Genomic DNA, 26,092 nt, shown 5'->3' with positions numbered 1-26,092 from the left:
ACACCTATCACTTTAATTCTATAATTCATTCCCAATCTGACCACTGTATTTGTCTTGTAAATTGTTTAAACAATTTCATATTTAACTCAAGGAATACACTTCATCTGGCCATGCTCTGGCCTTTGGGACTCAAAATTTAATGCAATAATTTCAGGCAACTAGCTTTATTTTCCTGGGCAAGCATGGCGTCGGCAAGTGCAACGACAATGGGCGCCTCCTGTTGGAGCTCTGCGCAGAACAGCGGCTTGTCATTACAAACACCCTTTTTCAGCAGAGGGACAGCCTTAAGACCACCTGGATGCATCCCCGATCCAAACACTGGCACCTCCTGGACTACATCCTGGTGCGAGAAAGTGACAAACAAGATGTGCTCCACACCAGGGTCATGCCTAGCGCGGAATGCCACACTGACCACCGGCTGGTTCGCTGCAAGCTCAACCTTCACTTCAAGCCAAAGCCCAGGAACAATAAAGCCCCCAGAAAGAGGTTCAATGTTGGAAAACTGCAGTCAGACGAAGCGAGAGGAAACTTCCAGGCAAACCTCAAAGCAAAGCTCGACGTTGCAACCCGCCTCACGGACCCGTCCCCTGAAACCCTCTGGGATCAGTTGAAGACTACCATACTGCAATCCACTGAAGAGGTACTGGGCTTCTCCTCCAGGAAAAACAAGGACTGGTTTGACGAAAACAGCCAGGAAATCCAGGAGCTGCTGGCAAAGAAGCGAGCTGCCCACCAGGCTCACCTTACAAAGCCGTCCTGTCCAGAGAAGAAACAAGCCTTCCGTCGCGCATGCAGCCATCTTCAGCGCAAACTCCGGGAGATCCAAAATGAGTGGTGGACTAGCCTCGCCAAACGAACACAGCTCAGCGCGGACATTGGCGACTTCAGGGGTTTCTACGAGGCTCTAAAGGCTGTGTACGGCCCCTCACCCCAAGTCCAAAGCCCGCTGCGCAGCTCAGACGGCAAAGTCCTCCTCAGCGACAAGATCTCCATCCTCAACCGATGGTCAGAACACTTCCAATCTCTTTTCAGTACCAACCGCTCAGTCCAAGATTCCGCCCTGCTCCAGCTCCCTCAACAGCCCCTAAGGCTAGAGCTGGATGAGGTTCCCACCCTGGATGAGACATATAAGGCAATCGAACAACTGAAAAGTGGCAAAGCAGCAGGTATGGATGGAATCCCCCCAGAAGTCTGGAAGGCTGGCGGCAAAACTCTGCATGCCAAACTGCATGAGTTTTTCAAGCTTTGTTGGGACCAAGGTAAACTGCCTCAGGATCTTCGTGATGCCACCATCATCACCCTGTACAAAAACAAAGGCGAGAAATCAGACTGCTCAAACTACAGGGGAATCACGTTGCTCTCCATTGCAGGCAAAATCTTCGCTAGGATTCTACTAAATAGAATAATACCTAGTGTCGCTGAGAATATTCTCCCAGAATCACAGTGCGGCTTTCGCGCAAACAGAGGAACCACTGACATGGTCTTTGCCCACAGACAGCTCCAAGAAAAGTGCAGAGAACAAAACAAAGGACTCTACATCACCTTTGTTGACCTCACCAAAGCCTTCGACACCGTGAGCAGGAAAGGGCTTTGGCAAATACTAGAGCGCATCGGATGTCCCCCAAAGTTCCTCAACATGATTATCCAACTGCACGAAAACCAACAAGGTCGGGTCAGATACAGCAATGAGCTCTCTGAACCCTTCTCCATTAACAATGGCGTGAAGCAAGGCTGTGTTCTCGCACCAACCCTCTTTTCAATCTTCTTCAGCATGATGCTGAACCAAGCCATGAAAGACCCCAACAATGAAGACGCTGTTTACATCCGGTACCGCACGGATGGCAGTCTCTTCAATCTGAGGCGACTGCAAGCTCACACCAAGACACAAGAGAAACTTGTCCGTGAACTACTCTTTGCAGATGATGCCGCTTTAGTTGCCCATTCAGAGCCAGCTCTTCAGCGCTTGACGTCCTGCTTTGCGGAAACTGCCAAAATGTTTGGCCTGGAAGTCAGCCTGAAGAAAACTGAGGTCCTCCATCAGCCAGCTCCCCACCATGACTACCAGCCCCCCCACATCTCCATCGGGCACACAAAACTCAAAACGGTCAACCAGTTTACCTATCTCGGCTGCACCATTTCATCAGATGCAAGGATCGACAATGAGATAGACAACAGACTCGCCAAGGCAAATAGCGCCTTTGGAAGACTACACAAAAGAGTCTGGAAAAACAACCAACTGAAAAACCTCACAAAGATAAGCGTATACAGAGCCGTTGTCATACCCACACTCCTGTTCGGCTCCGAATCATGGGTCCTCTACCGGCACCACCTACGGCTCCTAGAACGCTTCCACCAGCGTTGTCTCCGCTCCATCCTCAACATCCATTGGAGCGCTCACACCCCTAACGTCGAGGTACTCGAGATGGCAGAGGTCGACAGCATCGAGTCCACGCTGCTGAAGATCCAGCTGTGCTGGATGGGTCACGTCTCCAGAATGGAGGACCATCGCCTTCCCAAGATCGTATTATATGGCGAGCTCTCCACTGGCCACCGTGACAGAGGTGCACCAAAGAAAAGGTACAAGGACTGCCTAAAGAAATCTCTTGGTGCCTGCCACATTGACCACCGCCAGTGGGCTGATAACGCCTCAAACCGTGCATCTTGGCGCCTCACAGTTTGGCGGGCAGCAGCCTCCTTTGAAGAAGACCGCAGAGCCCACCTCACTGACAAAAGGCAAAGGAGGAAAAACCCAACACCCAACCCCAACCAACCAATTTTCCCTTGCAACCGCTGCAATCGTGTCTGCCTGTCCCGCATCGGACTGGTCAGCCACAAACGAGCCTGCAGCTGACGTGGACTTTTTACCCCCTCCATAAATCTTCGTCCGCGAAGCCAAGCCAAAGACAAAGACATGTTACAGTTCATTTCACTCTCAGTTTGTCCCTTTGTTTCTTTCACATACTGTCTCCAAGTGCCAGTATTTAAAGTAGCAATTACCTTTACATATCTGCCTGCATTGTATCACATATATTCCCTCTGTTCTCCCTCTCCCTCTGCTACTTAAAATAACTATTTTCAAAAATTTCTAGATTTGGAGAGTTACAGACCAGAATCATTACCTCTGTTTCTCTTTCTCCAAATGCTGCTCAACTTACCGAGTGTTTCTGGCTGGTTCTATCTTAGTTTTGGTTATCTAGCGTCTGCAGTTTTACTTTTAAATTGCTGAGTTTATGTGATAGGATCTCAGAAGAACACAATATATCCCAAATGATAAACTTTGTTTATTCTTATTTTATCAACATGTATCATTTGAAAGTACAACTTGTGCATCCATTTCTTAAGACCGACAAGAGTGCCGTACATACAAGATCAGATTTGTTTTAGACAGTAATAAAAACAGGTTATCGGAGTAGAATTTTAAATCTGTTACAATACTGCACAGCTATGAAAGCATCTGAAATTCTGTAACATTAATGCAGAAACTGTGACAAACCCCTGGATCATCAAATATCTGTCAATGCAAATACCACTTATTTACACAACAGAAACAGATAACTAATAGTGGAAGAGCAGGAAAATGCAACATTTTTTATATTTTAGGAACACCACAAAGTGATAAAGATACAAACCTCCACAAAAGTAGCAGTTTCGGTTCTTACATCATTTTCGATTTCTGCAGAAACCAATCCCTAGAATTTAAAAGTAGATAATCAAGTCTCTTTATAACTTGTATAGCTGTAACCCAGTAATTCTTTGTCTTCTTGACTGGAGATATTGCCCCAACAGCAAGAGAGTAAACTCCACATTTATGCCCAAGAACACTTAACAACCCAGAGAGGAACCTACTAGTTTCTCTAGCTCATGACATGTTGCCTTCAATTGCAACTCCAAATAATGCATGCTGAAATATATACATCAACAGCGGAAGCAGAAATTCAAACTCAACACTTTGAGGAAAAGCTGACAGCCTTACATTTTCATACAGCCTAATATTTGACTCAGATTGATCTCAGAAGCTAATCAGGCTCAGGCCTGGTCAGTACTTGGAGGGGAGATCACCTAGGAACACCAGGTGCTGTCGGTTTCTGTGACGGGCACTGGACAAATTGGCGACTCTGTCTGCCTTACGGTAGACAAAAGTTAAAGAATTTCATGCATGTTATGTAAATGTAGTACAGGTACACAATCCTTTATCTGGACATCTAAAATCTGGAGTCAGGCGAGTGGGGGGAGGGGGGGTGAAGACCGACAGTGCGAGTCGGTCCGGCGAGGGGAGAGAGCAGCGTGACTGGAAGGGGGTGTGGGTGGATACAACAGCACAATTCAGGTGGGTTTAAATCTGGCTTTCCAAAAGGATTGTGTACCTGTATTATGTGACAACATTGGAACCTTTACCTTCCTTGCTCTAATTACGTTATATTCAATGGGCTGAACACTAAAGACAATTCAGAATATATTAATAATCCAGGTTTAGATTCACCAGTTCACATAGACTTACCAATGCTTTTGTCAGAGTGCTTTCAAAGATGGGTTCTGGATGGAGAAGTAGTTGCGGAGCTGCATTATTAGTAATGCTGCTTCTATTTCAACCAATACATTTAAGATAACAAGAACTCGCTGCATAAAAATAAAATGTCTGTATCTTTTATAGTTATTTAAATCCATGTCCTTTGGATAATAACCTAAAGAATTGTAGGTTCATACCCTTAAACTAGCTTCAGATTTCTCTCAATCAAGTTCACTAGACCGTTTCTGTCTGGTTTTAAAACTGCAGGTTTAAAGATTTTGAAACTTGTGGAATAAAATTAAATTCCTCTATAATGTGATATTTCTTATAAACGGTTATCAGTACTAAAGAAAAAGTCTTGATGTGGTTAACATGGAATTAAAGTGCCTTGCATTCTCATGCGACAAGATCATTTGTTTTCTATTAATTAATAACAAACTTTTTTTTCTCTCTGTCAAGTTTCTCAAAACATTTAACATTTCATTAATGACTTTTAATCATGAGCTGGACCTAGCCCAGAAATTCAAATGATCCAAATGCAAATCCTAGCTTGCTGACACAGTGAATTGTTACCCCAAGATATCCTTGAAATAAGTCGGCACTGCCAACAAAATATGCACCAATCCCTCTGGACCACATCCCCTGATCCAAGAACCTACCACTGTCCTTAGAAAATCCAGTTTTGGTGGTTGGGGGAGGCTGGTATTTAAACTGCTTTACTTGTTGGCATTTGTAAGGGAGTTATGCCTGTAGGCATCTCTACCTTTTGTCAATCTTTACCAATTGGAAACTCAATAATGATTGTTATTTTTGTTTTTGAAAAAAATACAAGAAAAATAATGGTTGAGATTAGGAATGTCAGCCAGGATGCTGTTCTACCAGAAATACACAGGCCAGTCCAAAATGGAGACAATAAGTTTTCTAAATTCTGATCTCCATTCAATGCTGATGCATCTGGAGCCAAAGTAGTTAACCATTTTTTTTGTAATTTAGACATACTGCATTGTAACAGGCCATTTCAGCCTACAAGTCCATGCCGCCCAATTTACACCCATCAACCTACACCCCTCATACATTTTGAAAGGTGGAAGGAAACCAGAGCCCCCAGGAAAAACCCACACACACACGGGGAGACGCATACAAATTCCTTACAGACAGCATGGGGCTATAAAGGTGTTGCGCTAACTGCTACGTCAACCGTGGCTAGAATTGGGGATCAGGGGATAAATTTCCAACAGAATTCTTTTCCAATTCCACCCAACATGCTGCTATATCTATAGTCAAAAACTACCTTTTAAAAAAAAATGTCTTAAGCTGTTTGTTACTAATTGTGCAAACTTCATAGTTAGTGAAAAGGCATCTTTTAGTAGAGATCAAATATTGAGCAATATCAATGCTCATCCCTAAATAAGCCACAGGAATTAATTAACCATCCCTAGAACTTTAGTACACCACCACTCTACAACACAACCCATGCTTCTTAAATTTCCACACTTACCCAGGTATCACCAACTTCTATGTTCCCAGTTAGAGATGCTTGCAATGCTTTTCGCTTACTTTTGATCTTCTCATGAAGATTTCTGAAAGCAAATAGAACAGTATCTATGTAAAGAAAGTAAATGATCCATCAGACAGCAAACACTTCAAAGTAGTGAATCGTCCATTCCAGATTTCCAGTATTTATGAATTAATCTACAAGGCAAGAGAAGAATTTAAAGAACGAGAGATGATCTCACTATGGCCATGAGACTCCAAGATCAATGTTTGATTTAATTTAGTGATACAGCATAGTAACCGGCCCTTCTGGCCCAGGGACACAATTAAACTACAAACCCCATATATTTTTGGAGCGTGGGAGGAATCCAGAGTACCCAGAGGAAATCCACGTCATCACAGGAAACTCCTTACAGAGAGCGCCGGATTAGAACCAGGGTCACTGTGCTGTGCCCTTGACGATGATTTTGACAGATTATTTTCCCTTCAAGAAAAGTATACAGCCATTTAAAACAAAAATGAGAAGACATTTCTTTGTGGTGAATCATAACAAATCTGCACACACTGTAATTGCAGTGAAAGTGCAGCAATGTTGGAGGAACTCATTGGGGTCCCGCAGGGAGACCTGCTAAGCTCCTTCTGTGCTTTTAAGACATTTCTTGGTGTAGAGTTGCAAAGCTATGAAATTCTCCTCCCAAATAGTACTCAATCAAGTGGTACTCCCTACTCAATCATTCTGTATATGGAAAACTGAAGTGAAGAGATTCTTGGGCATTATCAGAAACTGAAAGTAAATAAGTTCATAATGAAAATGTAGAAGATCAGCTTTGGTCTTATGAAAGGTTTGATGCACTTCTGGCCCTATTATTATTTCAAATTCTTATACCAACTCATTGAGTCGAAAGGTAAATTCAGGAATATCACTGATCCTACAGGATGAACAGTGTATAGCACACATGTCAAACTCTGGCCCGCGGGCCAAATTTGGCCCGCGATATAATTATATTTGGCTCGCAAGATCATTTCAAAAATGTATTAGAGGTGGCCCACCCTGCAGCGAGAGCCGATGCTATTTTTTGGTAATGTCACCCCCACCATCCTCCCCCTTCATTGCACATCCTTCCCCATTGTAACACGAGAAATTGTAACACGAGAAGTCTGTCGATGTCATCAGCCGGCAAGCAGGTTGGAAGGCTCCCCGCACAACCAGTCACTTCTCCCACCTGTCGAGCGGTGCGGCGGATGGGCGAGCGCCTGTGATTTCCTGTCGGTGCGACGGGCATGGCAGGCTGCGCACGGCCCCCGGGCAGCATGAGCCCCGCGCGACTGGCACCGGACGGCCCTTCCACAGCGCGAGCGCACTTCTCCCGGTCGCCACGGCCTTCAGCGCTTGCACCCGCGCGGACCCCAGGGACGGCTGGTTCGGCCCTGCACGTGAAGAGAGAGATGGTGGCTGTCCGCAAAGGCTGATCGGCAGCGCGCTGGGCCTGAGTGGGTGGGTAAGCAGGGTGGGCAGAGGGTGTAGGTGAGGAGTAATGGGCAGGGGAAGTTATGGTGGTGCGAGGGGCAGTTAGAGGAAGGGATGAGTAGAAGGAGGGGTGGATAGGGAAGAGGTAAAAGGGGAGGGGCAGGGCGAGTAGGGGAGGGGGGATTAGAGGGTGAGAGACGGGTAGAGGGAGGAACAGGTTGAGGGGAGAGGCAGTAGAGGGGCGTGTATAGGATGGGGTGGGTAGAGGCAGAGCGAGTGGAGTGAGGGGTGAGTAGAGGTTGGGTAAAGGACTGGTCAGGTAGAGGGATGGTGGGTCGAGGGTGAATAGAGGCCTAGAGCCTGAGGAGTGAGTAGGAAATGCTGAGTCCTGATGCAGGCCAAAATGGACACAGCCTGTGAATGCTGACTACATCTCCACAGGGACCAAATAGGTTTCCCTCAGGTCAAGCAAAGGGTGAACTTGAGCTACCTACTCCTGACCTGTAACATTATCCTCCTAAAGTTATATCCTAAAGTTTAACATTACATATGTTGAAAGAAGAGAAAACATGCAGATGTTGTTGAAAATTTTCAATAAATATTTAGTTCGGCCCTTGACTTAAGTCCAAATTTTTAATTTTGGCCCTCCGTGAATTTGAGTTTGACACCCCTGGTGTATAGTAACAATCCACACAGGCATAGAAATTCAAAGTCCAACTCTGCCGAACGAGAAATCTTCTCTGTTTTAAATGGCTTGTTTCTCATTGAAGTTGTGGGCAACAGTTTTCCAAACTCCTTTTGACCAATGTAATAAAAACATGAAGGATTGGACGTCACCCCAGTCCTCCGATCAGCTCCAACAATGTTATGCACAGCATTTAACGATGTTTGACGGTAACACAGATGTAACCACAGGCTGCCCATGCAATTTAAACCAGACATTGTCCTACACATGGCCTCAATTTCAAAGCTTTCATCTTTCTGAAAGCAGACTAAAACATTTGATGAGATGAGGCCAGAAGTGAATTGTGAAGCGACTTTTGATATCAAAACAAATTCCACTGACTTAATTTGCTTTCACATGGAGACATGGAGTCATTCAACACACAAACAGGCACTTTGGCCCATACTGATCATCAAACCCATTTACACTAATCCCACTTAACCAGCACTTGGTCTTTAGCCTTCTGTAGCTTAGAATACATGACTTCACCACCTTCTCAGGTGCTGTGTTCTAAATTGCAACCAGCCACTCATTGCATTGAACAAAATCCTCCAGTTCACTCTAGCTCTTTATCTCAAGGCTAAAACCCTATGGTTTTAGACATCTCCATCCTATATAATATGCCCCCCCACCTATAAATGTGCTTTGCTCAATCAGGTCCTCCCTTAACCTCCTCCATTCTCACCAAAAATCCCCCACTTTATCCAGTTTCTCCTTCTAAGCAAATCATTCCATCCCAGGCAACGTTCTGGATGATCACCTCTCCAGTGCAATCGTGCCCCTTCTATAATAAAGCAACCAAAACTGCATGCGATATTTCAACTGTGGTGTATCCAAAGCCGAGCCTGCTCTAAGACCCTCGAAATGAACAACCGATTGCTGGAGGCACTCAGCAGGTCACAGTCTCCAGAGGTAGAAATAGACAGTCTACCTCTCTGCTTTCTCCACCTCTCACAACTTCTGCCCTATTATCATCTCTATTCCTTCCACCCCCCAGCTATTTCCCACCTTATCAATGAAATTTCACCAATTCTAAATCTTAACAAAGGATTCACACCCAAAACCATGACTTACCATTTCTACCCATCGATGCTGTCTGACCTCCTGACTATGCTAAAGAATCGAGAATCTGCTGCTTTTTGTTTTCCCTCATGCTCTATGCTTTAGCTATGAAGGAGAGCAACCTGTTTACCTTCTTCATGATGTGAGTTGCCACCCTATTAGGGTCTCAGAGCTTGCATAGATATACTGTACTTCAATATTCCCTCAGGCTCTACTATTCATGGTATTTGTCCAAGCACCTACGGCTCCTAGAACGCTTCCACCAGCGTTGTCTCCGCTCCATCCTCAACATTCATTGGAGCGACTTCATCCCTAACATCGAAGTACTCGAGATGGCAGAGGCCGACAGCATCAAATCCACGCTGCTGAAGATCCAACTGTGCTGGGTAGGTCACGTCTCCAGTATGGAGGACCATCGCCTTCCCAAGATCGTGTTATATGGCGAGCTCTCCACTGGCCACCGTGATAGAGGTGCACCAAAGAAGAGATACAAGGACTGCCTAAAGAAATCTCTTGGTGCCTGCCACATTGACCACCGCCAGTGGGATGATATCGCCTCAAACTGTGCATCTTGGAGCCTCACAGTTCGGCGGGCAGCAACCTCCTTTGAAGAAGACCGCAGAGCCCACCTCACTGACAAAAGAGGAAAAACCCAACACCCAACCCCAACCAACCAATTTTCCCCTGCAACCGCTGCAACCGTGTCTGCCTGTCCCGCATTGGACTTGTCAGCCACAAACGAGCCTGCAGCTGACGTGGACATTTACCCCCTCCATAAATCTTTGTCCGCGAAGCCAAGCCAAAAGAAAATTAAACATTTATATTCTTCTTGGATGAAATCATATCTTTCTCTTCAATACCTGATTTGTCAATAAGTCAGTTAATAAAATTATTAATTTCCTCTCAACTTAGAATGTTGATCTATGAAAATAAAACTCCTTGTTCTAAAAATGGTTAATATGTTAAATCAGTCAAGTGACCGTCATTGTATCAATTTAGACTCAACTGACATTCTGAAAGAAATGCAAATGTGCATTTTTTGTGGCTAAACATGACTGGAATTTCTTGCTACCCTGGAACCATAGAACACAAAAAACACAAAAGTACCTAAAATTTATCCCAAACCAAGCTCTGATGAAAAATAATAGCATTGAAATGACCATTCCACTTTCCCTCTTCATGAATGCTGCCACCCATTTTAATTCCCTCTCCCATTCCTTTGCAGACATGCCTGTCCATGGTCTCATGCCCTGCCAGACTGAGACCACCTGAAAATTGGAGGAACAGCACCTCATATTTTGTCTGGGAACCCAATCCAACTGGATGGCATTAACATCAACTTCCATTTCTATTAAGAAACTAAGAAACCTCCCCCCCCCCCTGCTCAATTCTTTCCTCTAGTTCTGTCTCTCTCACTCTTCCCTTTTCTATCTGTCTCTTTCACAGAGCCAAAATAAATTCTCAATTTTTCTCTTATCATATCCAAATAACACCTTGTGGTGATACAACCACAGCACTGGGCCTCATGCCCACCAGCCTACTTCAGGGGGCGACCTCTGTATCTGCAGGTTGACAACCTGGGAGGCTGGCCCCACCTGACGGGCTGTCAATCACCAACCTGTATATAGACTTGAGCAGACCCCTCCCTGCTTTTGCTTATACCTCGAGGTGCAGAACTTCAGAATTAGAATTGATGCTGCGAGACCAGCTGAGTTCCTCCTGAATTTCTGAGCATGTTTTACTACAATCTCAGTGTCTGCAGACTTTCATGTTTTCCTCCATAGATGCTGTCTAACCTGCTGAACATTTCCAGCATTTTCTGCAAATTATCCAACTGCTTTTTCTTGAACTACTGTAATCTCTGTTGTGTAGGGACGTAATTGTAGGCAGCTGTTGTAATGGCTGCAATCGCGCTGCAGCCTCCATATTTACAGTAGTGTACTGTGCATGTTCGAGGAACCTAGTTAATTAGTAAGGAGTATACCGAAGGCTGTGGATGCAGTCTGCAAGTTCTCCCCCACTCCCAGTAATGTGAATACGTTTATCTTGTTAGTAAAGTGTTTGTTTTGGTTCACTGCATCTGCCGACTTGACTCATTATTTTAAGCACAGTAATGAACATGGTGTCAGAAGTGAAGCCTTAAAACTGAAGAAGTACCACAGTGAGTAATTCAAACCACATTTGTGAAACCTCAAAATGGCCGGCGTGTTCAGACAGACCGACCCCATGGTGTTTGAAGGAAACGTGGCTGAGAACTGGCATATATTCGAACAAGAATATGATATTTTTATAGCAGCAGCACACAGTGATTAGCCTGCAAGTACCAGAGCGCACATCTTGTTAAATTTGGCAGGCACGGAAGCCATTGAAAGGGAGAGGTCCTTTGTCTATGCAGGTGAAGTGCGTGAGGGGAATCTTGTGAACCGTGCAGCCAAAACAAGGGAGAACCCCGAATGCCTTAAACGGAAGTTTAGGGAGATGCGCAACCATCAGAAGAATATAACAATGGTGTAACAACATTAATATTTGGGGAGAATTTATAAGATTTAGAGTAGGTCACATACATACACACATTTTAAAACAGATCTTATTTGAAAGACTGAAGAATTCACATTGCAAGATCTCTGGAGAATGTAAGCATCTTTCACAAGAAGGTGTTAAATGAGCTGATGTCAATTCTGGATTGTTTACCTAAGATAACAACAGATGGAGCAGAAGAAAGAACTCCTGTTGTTTGCTGAAGAAGGTAGGGATTTTGCAAGACGTGAGTCACATGCTCTCTTTGGAGTTTCAGTTGGAAAAGAGAGAGAGTTGAATTAACAGCTCAGTCAGTCAATCAGTGTGTGTGAAACTGACAAGTAACTGAAAAGTGCAATCCAGGAAAAACTGTTTGAAACTGATGAAAGCAAGTTCCAGAGCAGTAGATGGATGGAAGTGCTATCTGTCTGATGGTTCTCTTGAAATAGAGGAAGGAATGGAACTCCGTGGTAACTTGAAGAAAGAGGTTACCATCTGGAAGACCCTGATGGGACAAGTTTCATCAGCAAGACCCTGAGGTGACTTGTGGTGGTACCTCAGTTGTGGAAATCCTGGAGCAACAAATATCTCTCTGCAAACCCTACAAGAACCTTCCTGAGTGGTAAAATTTACCTTTCAAGCACCAAGCCTTGTGAACTTTATACATGTTAAATTCTGTGCACAGTATGGTGATTGCCTACAACCAGAGAACTTGGAAGAAGAAGTGAGATTGAAATGTGAACCAAAGAACTTTTCTTGAATTTACACACACATTACATACAAGTGAGCTTAGAATTAGAAGGTGGTAATTTGGGATAGTATAGAGTATAGTATAAGAATAGAGTTAAGTTAAAGTTTGATTCTATTTTCATGTTTGAAGTTGATTAAAAATAACTTTTGTTTTGAAAGCCACTTGTCTTGGTGAATGTCTATTGCTGCTGGGTTTTGGGGTCCTTTGGGGTCATAACAATGGAGAGATACAAATTTAATAAAAAGGACCAGAACCCTGGTGAGTCCATACACGCATATGTAAGCGACCTAAAAATTAAAGCCAAAACCTGCGACTTTGACACGGTTAGTGATGAACTGATTAGAGATCGTATGATTTGTGGAATCCGTGACAACCGCATGAGAAGGTCACTACTGCAAGAGTGCAACTTAACTTTGCAGAAGGCCCTTGTAACTTGCCTTACCTATAAAGCTACTGAGGAGAACAGCAGAAAACTGACTTTCACAGCTCTCTACCGCAAGTATTGAAACAGTACAAGCTGGACCGGTGAACAAACAGTGGCCAGAGGATCGAAGGGGATGCTCAGTTCCCCAGACAGTCCGCTCCATGCCCAGGATTGGGTGTGGCAACTGCAGGGGAGATCACTTTCTGCAACAGGAGATGTGTCTGGCATACGGCCAGCAGTGTCAAAACTGTGGCAGACGAAATCACTATAGCAGGTGTTGTAGGTCCAGGCAGCGAGTCTTTGCGCAGACCGGACCCAGGAGAGCAGTCAATCTACTGGAGCCAGGGTACAGAGATGGAGAGGGCGACTCAGATGATGAATACCAGGTCAACAGAGTGTCTGCAGGAACGACGGCCCATATCAGAAGCAATAATGAGGTATTCGTGACCATGGAGATAAATGGCAAAATGGCCAAGATTAAAATAGACACTGGTTCAAAGTGCAACATTATGCCAGTGAAAACCTTCCAATGACTAAAAGACAAAGAACGGGTACAACCATGTGCCAAATCTACAAGCTTGGTGGCTTATGGAGGCAGTAAAATCCCTAACACTGGCACTGTACAGTTGCGATGCCGAATACCACATGCCCATGGCCATGAAAGAAAGGGTTAAAGCTGAACTGAACAGAATGGAAGAATTGGGTGTCATAACAACAGTTTCAGAACCAACAGGGTCTCACCCATGGTGGCTACCAAAAGGAAGGATGGACAGCAAATTCGCATCTGCATCGACCTTAACACAGCTCTCAGAAGGCTGCATCACCCTATGCGGATGGTAGAGGAAGTGGCCACACAGATGGCTGGCTCAACAGTGTTCTCAGTTCTAGTTGCGAGGAACCAATTCTGCCAGATATCGCTTGGTAATCATTCGTCCCTGCTGACCACTTTCAGCACAGCATTCGGCCGGTACCAGTTCCGGAGAATGCCATTTGGTATCAATTCAGCAAGTGAGGTGTTTCAAAGAGTTATGGAGCAAATATTTGCCGGGTATCCTTGTGCCATCATTGTTGACAACATACTGGTAGGCGGTACGTCACATGAAGAACATCACAAGAGTCCGGGCACGAGAGGTTAATCTGAGACTCAACCCTAATAAATGCATGTTCTACCTCGACCAAGTCATGTACGTGAGCCATGTATTCACCAGTAAGGGACTAAAAGCGGACTCTTCAAATACAAAGGCTATCAGCGAGATGCCAGCACCCACAGACATGGGTCCCTCTAACGAAGGGACCCTCCTTTGCAGTTGGAATCAGGGGAATATATAATATATAATGGGGAATGAGGAAATGGCAGACCAATTAAATTCTTACTTTAATTCTGTTTTTACAAGAGAGGATACAAATAACCTCCCAAGGATGTTGGGAAACATAGAGACTAATGCAAGGGAGGAACTGAAAGAAATCAGTATCTCTAAGGACATGGTCTTGGGGAAATTGATGGGATTGAAGGCAGATAAATCCCAAGGGCCTGATAATCTACATCCTAGGGTACTTAAGGAAGTGGCCATTCAGATAGCAGATGCTTTAAGAATTATTTTCAAGAACTCAATAGACTCAGGATCAGTACCCATGGATTGGAGGGTAGCTAATGTTACGCCACTATTTAAAAAGGGGGGGTAGAGAAAAAGCAGGGAATTATAGGCTGGTGAGCCTTACATCCAATAATGGATGGAATCCATTATTAAGGATGTAATAGCGGAGCATATGACTAGCAGAGAAGGGATCGGACAGAGTCAACATGGATTTACAAAAGGTAAATCGTGCTTGACAAATCTATTGGAATTCTTTGAGATGGTGACAGGTAAAATAGATGGGGGAGAGCCAGTGGATGTGGTGTACCTGGACTTCCAAAAGGCCTTCGATAAGGTCCCGCATAAATGACTGGCTTACAAAATCAAGGCTCATGGGATTGGGGGCAAAGTATTGATGTGGATTGAGAACTGGCTGGCAGCTAGAAGACAGAGAGTTGGAATAAATGGCTCGTTTTCTGAGTGGCAGGCGGTGACCAGTGGGGTGCCACAGGGATCTGTACTGGGACCCCAGCTGTTCACAATTTACATTAATGATCTGGATGAGGGGATTGGATGTAATATCTCCAAATTTGCAGATGACACTAAGCTAGGAGGGGTTGTGTGCACGGAAGAGGGGGTCAGGAAGCTCCAGTGTGATTTGGATAAATTGAGGGACTGGGCAGATACATGGCAAATGCACTACAATGTGGATAAATGTGAGGTTATCCACTTTGGTAATACAAACCGGAGGGCAGATTACTATTTGAATGGCAATAGATTAAGAGAAGTGCAGAGAGACCTAGGGGTACTTGTACACCAGTCTCTGAAGGCGAGCATGCAGGTACATAAGGCGGTTAAAAAGGCAAATGGTATGTTGGCCTTCATATCAAGAGGGTTTGAGTATAGGAACAAGGATACCTTACTGCAGCCGTACAGGGCCTTGGTGAGACCACACCTGGAGTATTGTGTGCAGTTTTGGTCACCTTATCTAAGGAAGGATGTTCTTGCAATGGAGGGAGTGCAGAGGCGATTCATCAGGCTGATACCTGGAATAGCAGGAATGACTTATGAGGAAAGATTGCGCAAATTGGGATTGTACTCGCTGGAGTTTAGAAGATTGAGAGGGGATCTCATAGAGACCTATAAAATTCTGGCAGGACTGGACAGAATGGATGCAGATGGGATGTTTCCAATGATGGAAAAATCCAGAACCCGGGGCCATGGTTTGAGGATAATAGGCAAACCATTTAGGACTGAGATGAGGAGGAATTTCTTTACCCAGAGGTATTCATTGCCACAGAGGGCAGTGGAGGCAGGTTCATTAAATATATTTAAGAGGGAATTAGATATATTTCTTCAGTATAAGGGTATTAAAGGTTACGGAGAGAAGGCGGGGACGGGGTACTGAACTTTAAGATCAGCCATGATCTCGTTGAATGGCGGAGCAGGCTCGAAGGGTCGAATTACCTACTCCTGCTCCTATCTTATATTATATATATATATAATATATATATATGAATCCTGGGTATGGTGAACTATCTGGGAAAGTTCATACCCAATGCCAGTAAATTAACAGCTCCTCTCCGACAGTTGTCCCACAAGGACACAGAGTGGATTTGGCACCAGCAACAACAGGATGCGTTAGCGGCCCTCAAACGGCACATGTCTTGCCCCCGTCCTCTCCTACTTCGACGTGTGCCAACCCATGCTGCTAAACTGTAATACTTCACAGTATGGCCCTGGTGCAGCATGTCTACAGGATGGAAAACCAGTGGTGTATGCATCCAGATCTCTAACAGACAGACAAGATACGACCAAATTAAGAAGGAGCTTTTAGCAGTAGTGTTTGCCTGTTCCAAATTTAATGACTATACATATGGAAGACCGATTACTTTCAAAACCTCTGGTAACAATCATCAACAAACCTATCCATGCAGCACCAGCGAGACTTCAGTGAATGACGCTCCATCTGTAAAAGTACAGCATCACTCTGATCCACAGATGTGGCAAAGAGATGCACCTAGCCGATGCCCTTTCACGAGCTCCTAGAAAGTGCACTACCCAACATGCTGAGGAAGAGAACACTTTTGATGTCATGACAATAAGCCACATCTCCTCGGCCTGTCTCAATGAGCTACAGCAGCACACTGACAGGATGACAGGACTCTGAGCTCCCTGGGTAGGTTCATTTCAGGTGGCTGGCCAAATAAACAGCGCAGTTTGCCACCTGCCGTACAGCCATTCTTTCCCTATTGGGACAAGCTGATCATTGACGAAGGACTCATCATGAAAGGCCAAAGAGCAGTCATCCCCACTGCACTACAAAAATTATGTGCGGAAATCTTTCATAGAGGACACACAGGCATGGATGCAACAAAACGCTGGGTGAGGAACATAGCTTTCTGGCCAGGAATGTCCGTCCAGATAGACAAGGAAGTTCAGTCCTGTGTGGTTTGCAACCATACCAGGCCACACCAGCAAAAAGAGCCACTGCAACTGCACTCAGTGCCCACCTTACCATGGTCCACAGTGGCAACGGATATTTTTGAGTGGTGTGGACAGCACTACCTGGTATTGACTGACTCACACTCTGGCTGATTTGAAATAGACTTATTGCAAGCTACCACTTCAGAAGCAGTGATCAAGAAACTGAGTCGCCATTTCTCAGTACATGGAGCCCCACATGTACTCCTATTCGACAACGGTCACCAGTTTGCTAGTCAGACATTCCGTGATTTTGCCTCCTCATGGGATTTCAAGCACATTACTAGCAGCTCGTAATATCCTCAGTCCAATGGGCTTGCCGAAAGAGCTATTAAAAAGTGCCAAGCAACTCATGGAGCGCTGTTAGAGAGACAAAGCGAATATCTTCCTCAGTTTACTGAACCTGAGAAATGTCCCTCGGGATAACATCTTGGGCTCGCTGGCGCAGCGTTTGAAGAACCGCCAAACCAGGACGACTCTTCCGGTAGCAAAGAAGCTCTTGGAGCCTCACGTCAAGGACCGTCAAGACATTAATGCTCTGCTACTAATGCCTTACGCATAAAAAAATGTTACAATAGGTCAACCAGGCCACTGACACCCCTTGCTGAAGGGCAGGTGGTTCAGCTCCAGTCTCCAGAAGGGTACGACCACCAAGGCTTTGTGCAACAGAGTTGCAACGAGCCAAGGTCATACCTCGTCAAGTCAGGAGAATGAAACATACCAGAGGAATAGAAGGCACATCCTCCCAGTCAAAGAACCAATATTTTCAGATGAATATAGAGACCCAGAGGACCTAGAAATGATAGGGAGCCCTGCCTCTGTTCCAGAGGAATTGATGAGCGGTGCAGAGAACATCCCAACAACCACAAACAAAGGTGATTTTCCGGTGGAGCTGCCACAAGCCTCAACTCCCGAAGAGGGATTCTATAAGACGTGAGAGAGGCGCATTTGCAGGCCTAAACCACAATATCAGGACTGAGCCAGACATGTGTGTATATTTACTTTGTTGCTGTTAGTTTGATATACGTAGATGAGGAATACAGTATGTGTGGGGGCCAGCTCAAGAATGGGGATGTAGGCAGCTGTTGTAATGGCTATTCTACTTCTGCTGCAATCGCGCTGCAGTCTCTGTATTTACAGTCGTGTACTGTGCATGTGCAAGGTACCTAGTTAATTAGTAAGGAGTATACGGAAGGCTGTAGTCGCAGGCTGCAAGCTCTCTCTCCCACCCCCCCTTCCCAATAATGTGAATACGCTTATCTTGTTAGTGAAGTATTTGTCTTGGTTCACTGGATCTGCTGACTTGACTCATTATTTAAAGTACAATAATGAACAATAATCCTTGGATTTTGACCCAGTAAGAATGGACGAATGACATAATTATAAGTCAAAATGGGATATATTACCCAAGAGGAACTTGCAGGCGACAATGTCCCCTTGTTCCTGTTAACTTGGTTATCAGGAAAATACCACAGAAGTACACCAATGGAGGATGGAGAGGGGACTGTTAATGACTAAGCGGCTGTCTGCAGGATTTGCCAACTCCTCACACAAAGTTCACAAAAATAAGAGAAAAGCAGCATAAACTATTGGCTTAAAAAAAAGGCAATAAAAATCAAATGTACAAATAATTTGTCAAAAAATATTCTTAAATCTTCAAACTTTGTATCTCCCCCTCACATCTCCTACACTTCATCCAATTTAAACCTGCATATATTTAAATCATTCTTCTTTCATTTTTTTTTGGTTTGAAGGAAGCAAAGGTGAATTTTGACTTTTGTTGACCAAGAATAACCAGGATGATATTGAACATACGAGCTGCAAATTCAACACTGAAAGGCAGGTAGATCACACTTCGATAGACAAAAGCAACTGGAAAAAAATGGGAACTTTAATTAAACAGACTTCCTGATGTTGCATTAGTTATTATGTTACATCCTATTTTTGATACACCTGGCTTTTATGGTAACGACTTTGTCGCAGCAACACTGTGTCTATCACAATGTTAAAAGATACATCATTTATGCAAGTGCTATATCATGGGTCCTCTACCGGCATCACCTACGGCTCCTAGAACGCTTCCACCAGCGTTATCTCCGCTCCATCCTAAACATCCATTGGAGCGCTTTCATCCCTAACGTCGAAGTACTCGAGATGGCAGAGGTCGACAGCATCGAGTCCACGCTGCTGAAGATCCAGCTGCGCTGGGTGGGTCACGTCTCCAGAATGGAGGACCATCGCCTTCCCAAGATCGTGTTATATGGCGAGCTCTCCACTGGCCACCGTGACAGAGGTGCACCAAAGAAAAGGTACAAGGACTGCCTAAAGAAATCTCTTGGTGCCTGCCACATTGACCACCGCCAGTGGGCTGATATCGCCTCAAACCGTGCATCTTGGCGCCTCACAGTTTGGCGGGCAGCAACCTCCTTTGAAGAAGACCGCAGAGCCCACCTCACTGACAAAAGGCAAAGGAGGAAAAACCCAACACCCAACCCCAACCAACCAATTTTCCTCTGCAGCCGCTGCAACCGTGTCTGCCTGTCCCGCATCGGACTTGTCAGCCACAAACGAGCCTGCAGCTGACGTGGACTTTTACCCCCTCCATAAATCTTCGTCCGCGAAGCCAAGCCAAAGATATATATATATATATATATATATATTTCACAAGTTGCTCTTGTGTCTTGGTGTGAGCTTTCAGGCACCTCAGATTGAAGAGACTGCCATCTGTGTGGTACCAGATGTAAACAGCGTCTTCATTGTTGAGGTCTTTCATTGCAGACGATGCCGCTTTAGTTGCCCATTCAGAGCCAGCTCTTCAGCGCTTGACGTCCTGTTTTGCGGAAACTGCCAAAACGTTTGGCCTGGAAGTCAGCCTGAAGAAAACTGAGGTCCTCCATCAGCCAGCTCCCCACCATGACTACCAGCCCCTCCACATCTCCATCAGGCACACAAAACTCAAAACGGTCAACCAGTTTACCTATCTCGGCTCCACCATTTCATCGGATGCAAGGATCGACAACGAGATAGACAACAGACTCGCCAAGGCAAATAGCACCTTTGGAAGACTACACAAAAGAGTCTGGAAAAACAACCAACTGAAAAACCTCACAAAGATTAGCATGTACAGAGCCGTTGTCATACCCACACTCCTGTTCAGCTCCAAATCATGGGTCCTCTACCAGCATCACCTACAGCTCCTAGAACGCTTCCACCAGCGTTGTCTCCGCTCCATCCTCAACATTCATTGGAGCTATTTCATCCCTAACATCGAAGTACTCGAGATGGCAGAGGCCGACAGCATTGAATCCACACTGTTGAAGATCCAACTGCGCTGGGTAGGTCACGTCTCCAGAATGGAGGACCATCGCCTTCCCAAGATCGTGTTATATGGCGAGCTCTCCACTGGCCATCGTGTCAGAGGTGCACCAAAGAAGAGGTACAAGGACTGCCTAAAGAAATCTCTTGGTGCCTGCCACATTGACCACCGCCAGTGGGCTGATATCGCCTCAAACCATGCATCTTGGCGCCTCACAGTTTGGCGGGCAGCAAACTCCTTTGAAGAAGACTGCAGAGCCCACCTCACTGACAAAAGACAAAGGAGGAAAAACCCAACACCCAACCCCAACCAACCAATTTTCCCCTGCAACCGCTGCAACCGTGTCTGCCTGTCCCGCATCGGACTTGTCAGCCACAAACGAGCCTGCAGCTGACGTGGACATTTACCCCTCCATAAATCTTGGTCCGCAAAGCCAAGCCAAAGAAGAAGATATATATCACAAATGTATCGATAAACGGTGCATTAGAATTTCTATCAATTATATCCCTTACAAGTCTGAACCCTCTGGACAGCCCAAGAATGTTTAAAAATGGAAAAAATGTAATAACTGCGCAAACATCAGCCACTATTATTATAGAAATAAGGATATCATTTCTTTTAAAAAATTGCAAGTTTAAGTTTTTCACTTACTCTGTAGAGGCCATTTTCTTCAGACGATTCAATTGATCAGATTTTCAAACAGACCATTTAACGTCTTACAAGTTTAGTTTGAATGTAAACCATTTGTTGTATTCCAATTGCACTTTGCAGTAAAGGGTGTTTATTCCATGAAAAAGCCTCTAGCATCTGTGAGAAAATAATAATAGCAGTGAATTTAAAATCATAATATTCAGTATCAACATAAGCCCCTTTTTCCACTGGCATCCCAGTTAATTGGCCATGCAGTGTCCCAGGATAGGAAGCCGTTTGTGCTGTTTCCACTGGATCATCTTTAAATGGGACACTGACTGCTTTTCCACTGAACATACTCATCCCTGGGGATTGGAGAGACTACCTTCGAAAGGAATGAAATGGATGCAAGTTGTCCTTTTTCCACTGGTTTAATCAGCTGATGCTGGAGATAGGAGTTGGGATAAAAAAGCCGTCAATCTCTGGCGTGATTTGATGTTGGCATGATGATTGTTTTCCACTGGACCCCGTCCCAGTTAATTCTGTTAATTCCTGTGACAAGGGGCAAGTGGAAAAGGGGCTATACAGAAACTAGCTAAATAAATCCCTCAAATTGTGGGACATTCCATTGATTAATATTTTTTAAATTGTGAAAGTTATTGCAAAATAAACATTTGTTATTTCCACTGGACTTTACAATTAGTTATCCAATAAATCTACAAGTTATACTGTATAATGCTATTTAACTTCAAAATTATTTTGCTGAATACAACACAGCCTACTTATTGACACAGCTGTGTGGGGTTGGAAGATGATGGCCAGGTTTAAACATGTACGAGTTTGAAATCTGAAAGGCAGATTTTAATACAAAGACTCTCAAAAAGAAAATGCTCCAAAACAACACTATAAATAAGATTCTAAATATATTTTAAAAATTTAAACATACAGCATGCTAACAGGCCATTTCAGCCCATAAGTCTGTGCTGCCCAATTTACATCCAATTAACCTACAACCCCCGGTACCTTTTGAATTATGGGAGGAAATCAGAGCCCTTCTCGGAAAATCCATGCAGACACGAGGAGAACGTATAAACTCCTCACAGACAGCACGGGATTTGAACCCTGGTCCCAATCGCTAGTGCTGTAAGAGCATTGCTCTAACCGCTACGCCAAATGTGCCGCTTCTTCTACATACCAAATAATTCCATAGATTTTTTTAATGTAATCAATTTTGCATCATTCCTGAAGGTTAATCAACCTTGTAGTGTGACACAAGGATAGATAAGTTTAATAACAAAGAAAATAGATAATGTAAATTAAGTAATTTACTCAAGAACTCAACCTTTTGAAAAAAGTAATAATTAAACAAATTGTGGAATAACCCAAAGATTAATTGTCAACTAAAAAATACACAAGATGACAAATATGACTTTAAATCAGAATGAAGCATCTTATTTGCTATTGACAAGAATTAGTTTGTAAATATTGAATGATACATTATTGGTAAAATCAACAAAGTGTTACAAAGACATGAAAATATGTGAACTAACATAATAAAACTGGAAGGATTTATTCAGGTCTTTCTATTAGTAGGAGAAATTACTCTCTTCCCACATTAGCAGCATTGGCTCTGGCATCCCACCATAATCTATTTTTTTGACTCCAGTACCTGGTCACTCTCCCATCACAGTTGTCTGTGTGATCCATTCCCACACACCGTTTTCATCGCCTAGCTGCCCTTTTTGCAACATCAACTGAAAACATCATTTTCTGCATGGCGATGAATGTTTTAAAGGCAGACAGGACCCTCCACTCTCTCAAAATTGCCTGAAAGTGCAATAAATAGGATGAGCAGTATTGGAAAGGGTGCCCATGCCCACCACAATTTCAAGTCCAAACCACCTCTCATTGGCATCTATATGTAACTGAAATACAGATCCTCCCTGGGTTATGATACCCATCAGCCCATCCATATGCTTGAGGAAATACCAACTGCTGAGGGGCTGCAGGCATCTTGTGCTGGATAGAAAGGAGGTAATTCTACATCCCTTCTCTCTCTACTCCTCAAGCCACAACAGTCAAGAGCAAGCTTGGGCCAAGCTGGAAGCATTAAGGGAACTCACTCATTCACTGATTCAGTAAAGTTGTCTCATCTCAGCTGTTTCCATGATCCATTCCCACACTCTTTTTGTCATTTCGTATTTATAAAAATCCTCATGAAGGGAAACTATGGTAATCTCAGGACTCCCAGTCCATAGTTTGCAACTTGGTGTCACATTTAATCTTGACCTAGTCCCTCAACTATTTCCATTCCCAGAATATCTCAGGCTTCTGTCATGGCTTCATTTTTCACCTCCTTGCCTAAATTTGGATACATGTCTCCATAGACACTAAATACTTGCCATTCACAATGGATGGGGAAAGAACTGAATGTGGGTAACATAAAATTTGCAAATACTCCAAAACTGAAATAACACAGCTGGTGGGTTTCAAAAGAACTCAAAACATACCAGCATTTCAGTGGAGCACTATTAATGCATCATTACATCCAGCACAAGAAGTGTAATTAAATTCATGGCCAACAGGATTTACCAGAGAGCAGCACAAGAGATGTAAGAGAAGCCTAGAGCAGTTCACAAAGGTGCTGGAGAAACTCAGGCCCAAGGCCTTATTCTGGTGTGTTGAAAGTCGGACAGATGCCCAAATAAGAAAATGGAGGAGGAGGGAAATGGGAAAGTGCACAGGTTAGCAGATGATAGGTGGATAGATGTAGGAGGGGGAAGAAGAGAAAGAAGCTGAGGTGATGGGGAGGGGGCAGAGATCTAAGAAAGATAACTCTAACTGGAGTAACAAAATGAAGGGTCTGTTGAGCTGGTGAGAGACAGAGGGAGTTGGAAAGTGAGAGAACAGGAGGATGGGGTTAACAGAAATTGGAGAAGTCGACATTTATGCTGCCTTGCTGGACATGGCAGAGACAAAATACAATTTACGTGTGGCCTCAACCTGGCAATACGAGGCCATGGACGGACAGTTAGTGCAGCAAAAGGGTGTGGAACTGAAGCAGATGGACACTGAGAAGTCCTTGCCATTACAGCTCAATAAAATGGTCCCCCAATCTTCATTCATTTGTGCCAATATAGAGGGGGTGCCTATGAAGAAATGTACCAGCATTCATAATAATAAATGAGGCAAGATAGAATGGACTAGGCCTGTATTCTCTGATAAAGAGAGGTGACCTTATTGAAAGAGCCAAATTCTTACAGGGCATCATGGGGCAGATGCCTGAGTGAGGAGTCAAGAAGTAGAGAGTAATAGTTTCAGATGGTAGACTGAGATGAGGGTTTTAGAATCTTTGGAATTCTCTGCTCCAGCGACCTATAGACGTTAACTTAATTCAAAAGGTCAATCAGGTTCTGGATATCAGGGGAATTAAAGTTTGTGGGGATGGCTGAAGAAAATGGAGCCAAGCGAGAATGACCATGAGGAAATTGACTGGCAACACAAGCTTCAAGGACCAGGTAGCCTTCTCCTGCCCCCAGTTCTTATAATCTGCCTTACTCACCTGTCAGTGAAAACCTCAACGGTCTCGGTCCTCTCCAGACCTGATGATTCCAGCTTACTCCTGGCCAACCCCAGTCATCCAGAGAAACTGGAGTACACTGACCTACATCATCTCCAGTTTGAGCACCTTTTACCTTTTCACTCTGGTTTTTTCAATCCTTTTCCTGCAGTCCTACAAGTGTCTTCGGCACTTTAATTCTAGACTCTGGCATTCTTGACTGTTTCTGAAAGGATTAAAGTCCTGACAGTAATTCACTTCTCAGCTCATTGGCACCCATTCTTTTCTGACCACATTTCTTCATACCTTTTTTTCTCTTTATCCTAACTTTTGCTGATTTATCCAACTACTCTGTGTTTCAGTGGGTTTTTTTTTTCTTTTGGCTGGCACTTCCCTGAATTCTCACCATGTTAAAGACATGACAAAGCCGTCCATGATCATTGAGAAACTGAGGTACTGATGGAAATGATCCGCCAAATGGTCGGGTCGAGACCCTTTACTCCCGGCCTGTCCCAATCCAGCTTCTTATTGTTTGTTCAAGACATCTGAAGTTTATTTTGCATTTCACATCACTGTTGCTCTCATTGTATTTTTAAAAAAAACAATTTGCAATTTGCACTGGCTAAAACATCTCAATGGAGGAAACGCATGAATGAACAGAATGTATTTGCAAAAAGGATCAAACAAAGCCAATGTGCGTTTAGACAAGGCCAATGGACTTTCCCAAACTAAATGAGTTCTTACTGCGGGCAACCAAAAAAGGTATGCACTTAATCAAGATTAACAACGCCCTTGGAGATGAGAACTACTATTCCTACTGCAGATTTGGAAATAAAGTTCGCCTCTGGGAATGGAAGCTGCATTGATTTGTGCCGAGGAGGAACAAGTCTAAACACAGCCGCAGAGAAGCACTGGGCTCCGGATGGAAGCTAACGTACTTACATTGCAGTTACTTTGTTTGCAACTGCAGCCATGCCCTGGTTTTGCACGGACGCCGCCGTGTCCAGGAAACCGCTTGCCCTGGTAACCGCCTTGAGGCGAAGCCTGTTGGCGAGCCTCCCCGTCAATCACACGCCAGTCTTCGCTCCGTTCTCCTTGCTACGGTGGCCCGAGAGGGGTGGGGGGAGAACGAATCAAAAATTCCCCATTTGCTAAATCAGTGCAAATATAATAAAGAATCCTTGAGCCAATCGCAACGCACTCTTTCATTGTCGCATTTTATGCCAGAATAAATGTTGGCTTGTTGCTGGAGCTTATTGTGGGCCACCCTGTATCATTCAAGAAACAAAAATGATACATTGCTGGAAACAACAGGATGCTCGAATCTGAGAAGAACCCCCCCCCCCCCCCCCCGCCAATCCACCAGGCTATTTGTATTAATCTCCCAAAATTACCATATGTGAAATGGAATCACATTAGCCCCTTTTCACACTTGCAAGTGCCAATTGGCCTTTAAAATGCCAAGTGTGAAAGCAAAATCACCTCAACGACGGCGTCATCTCACGCCGGGGATTGTGCCCCTGCATTGTAAATCAGGCAAGTGTGAAACAGGTAATTGCATTGTGGGATTGAAATGACCCCA

General features: G+C 44.3%; 1 protein-coding gene across 12 annotated transcripts in view; it reads right to left on the bottom strand.

The window, feature by feature from the left end:
- The window catches only part of cc2d2a (coiled-coil and C2 domain containing 2A), a 181,366-nt gene extending 155,688 nt beyond the window's left edge, over window positions 1-25,678 (bottom strand). For 7 of the 12 annotated variants that reach the window (XR_011353988.1, XR_011353989.1, XM_069926023.1 and 4 more), the window contains exons 1-4: window positions 25,453-25,678; window positions 20,973-21,128; window positions 6,006-6,087; window positions 3,630-3,689 (exon numbers count right to left, since the gene is read on the bottom strand). Coding sequence is in view for 8 of the 12 variants with exons in the window: in XM_069926023.1 (XP_069782124.1) it covers window positions 3,630-3,689; window positions 6,006-6,087; window positions 20,973-20,986 (156 nt within the window). In the remaining 4 variants the exon portion in view is untranslated. Of the gene's footprint in view, window positions 1-3,155; window positions 3,213-3,629; window positions 3,690-6,005; window positions 6,088-20,972; window positions 21,129-25,452 lie in introns of those variants that run through there. The other 5 variants (XM_069926022.1, XM_069926021.1, XM_069926024.1 and 2 more) reach the window with 3 other exon arrangements.
- Between the last annotated feature and the right edge of the window lie 414 nt (window positions 25,679-26,092).

The sequence above is a fragment of the Narcine bancroftii genome, chromosome 3 (assembly GCF_036971445.1).
Source record: "Narcine bancroftii isolate sNarBan1 chromosome 3, sNarBan1.hap1, whole genome shotgun sequence".
Taxonomy (NCBI): Eukaryota; Metazoa; Chordata; class Chondrichthyes; order Torpediniformes; family Narcinidae; genus Narcine; species Narcine bancroftii.
Note: the sequence above shows the minus strand (reverse complement) of the source record. Positions and strands in the feature narration are given on the sequence as shown.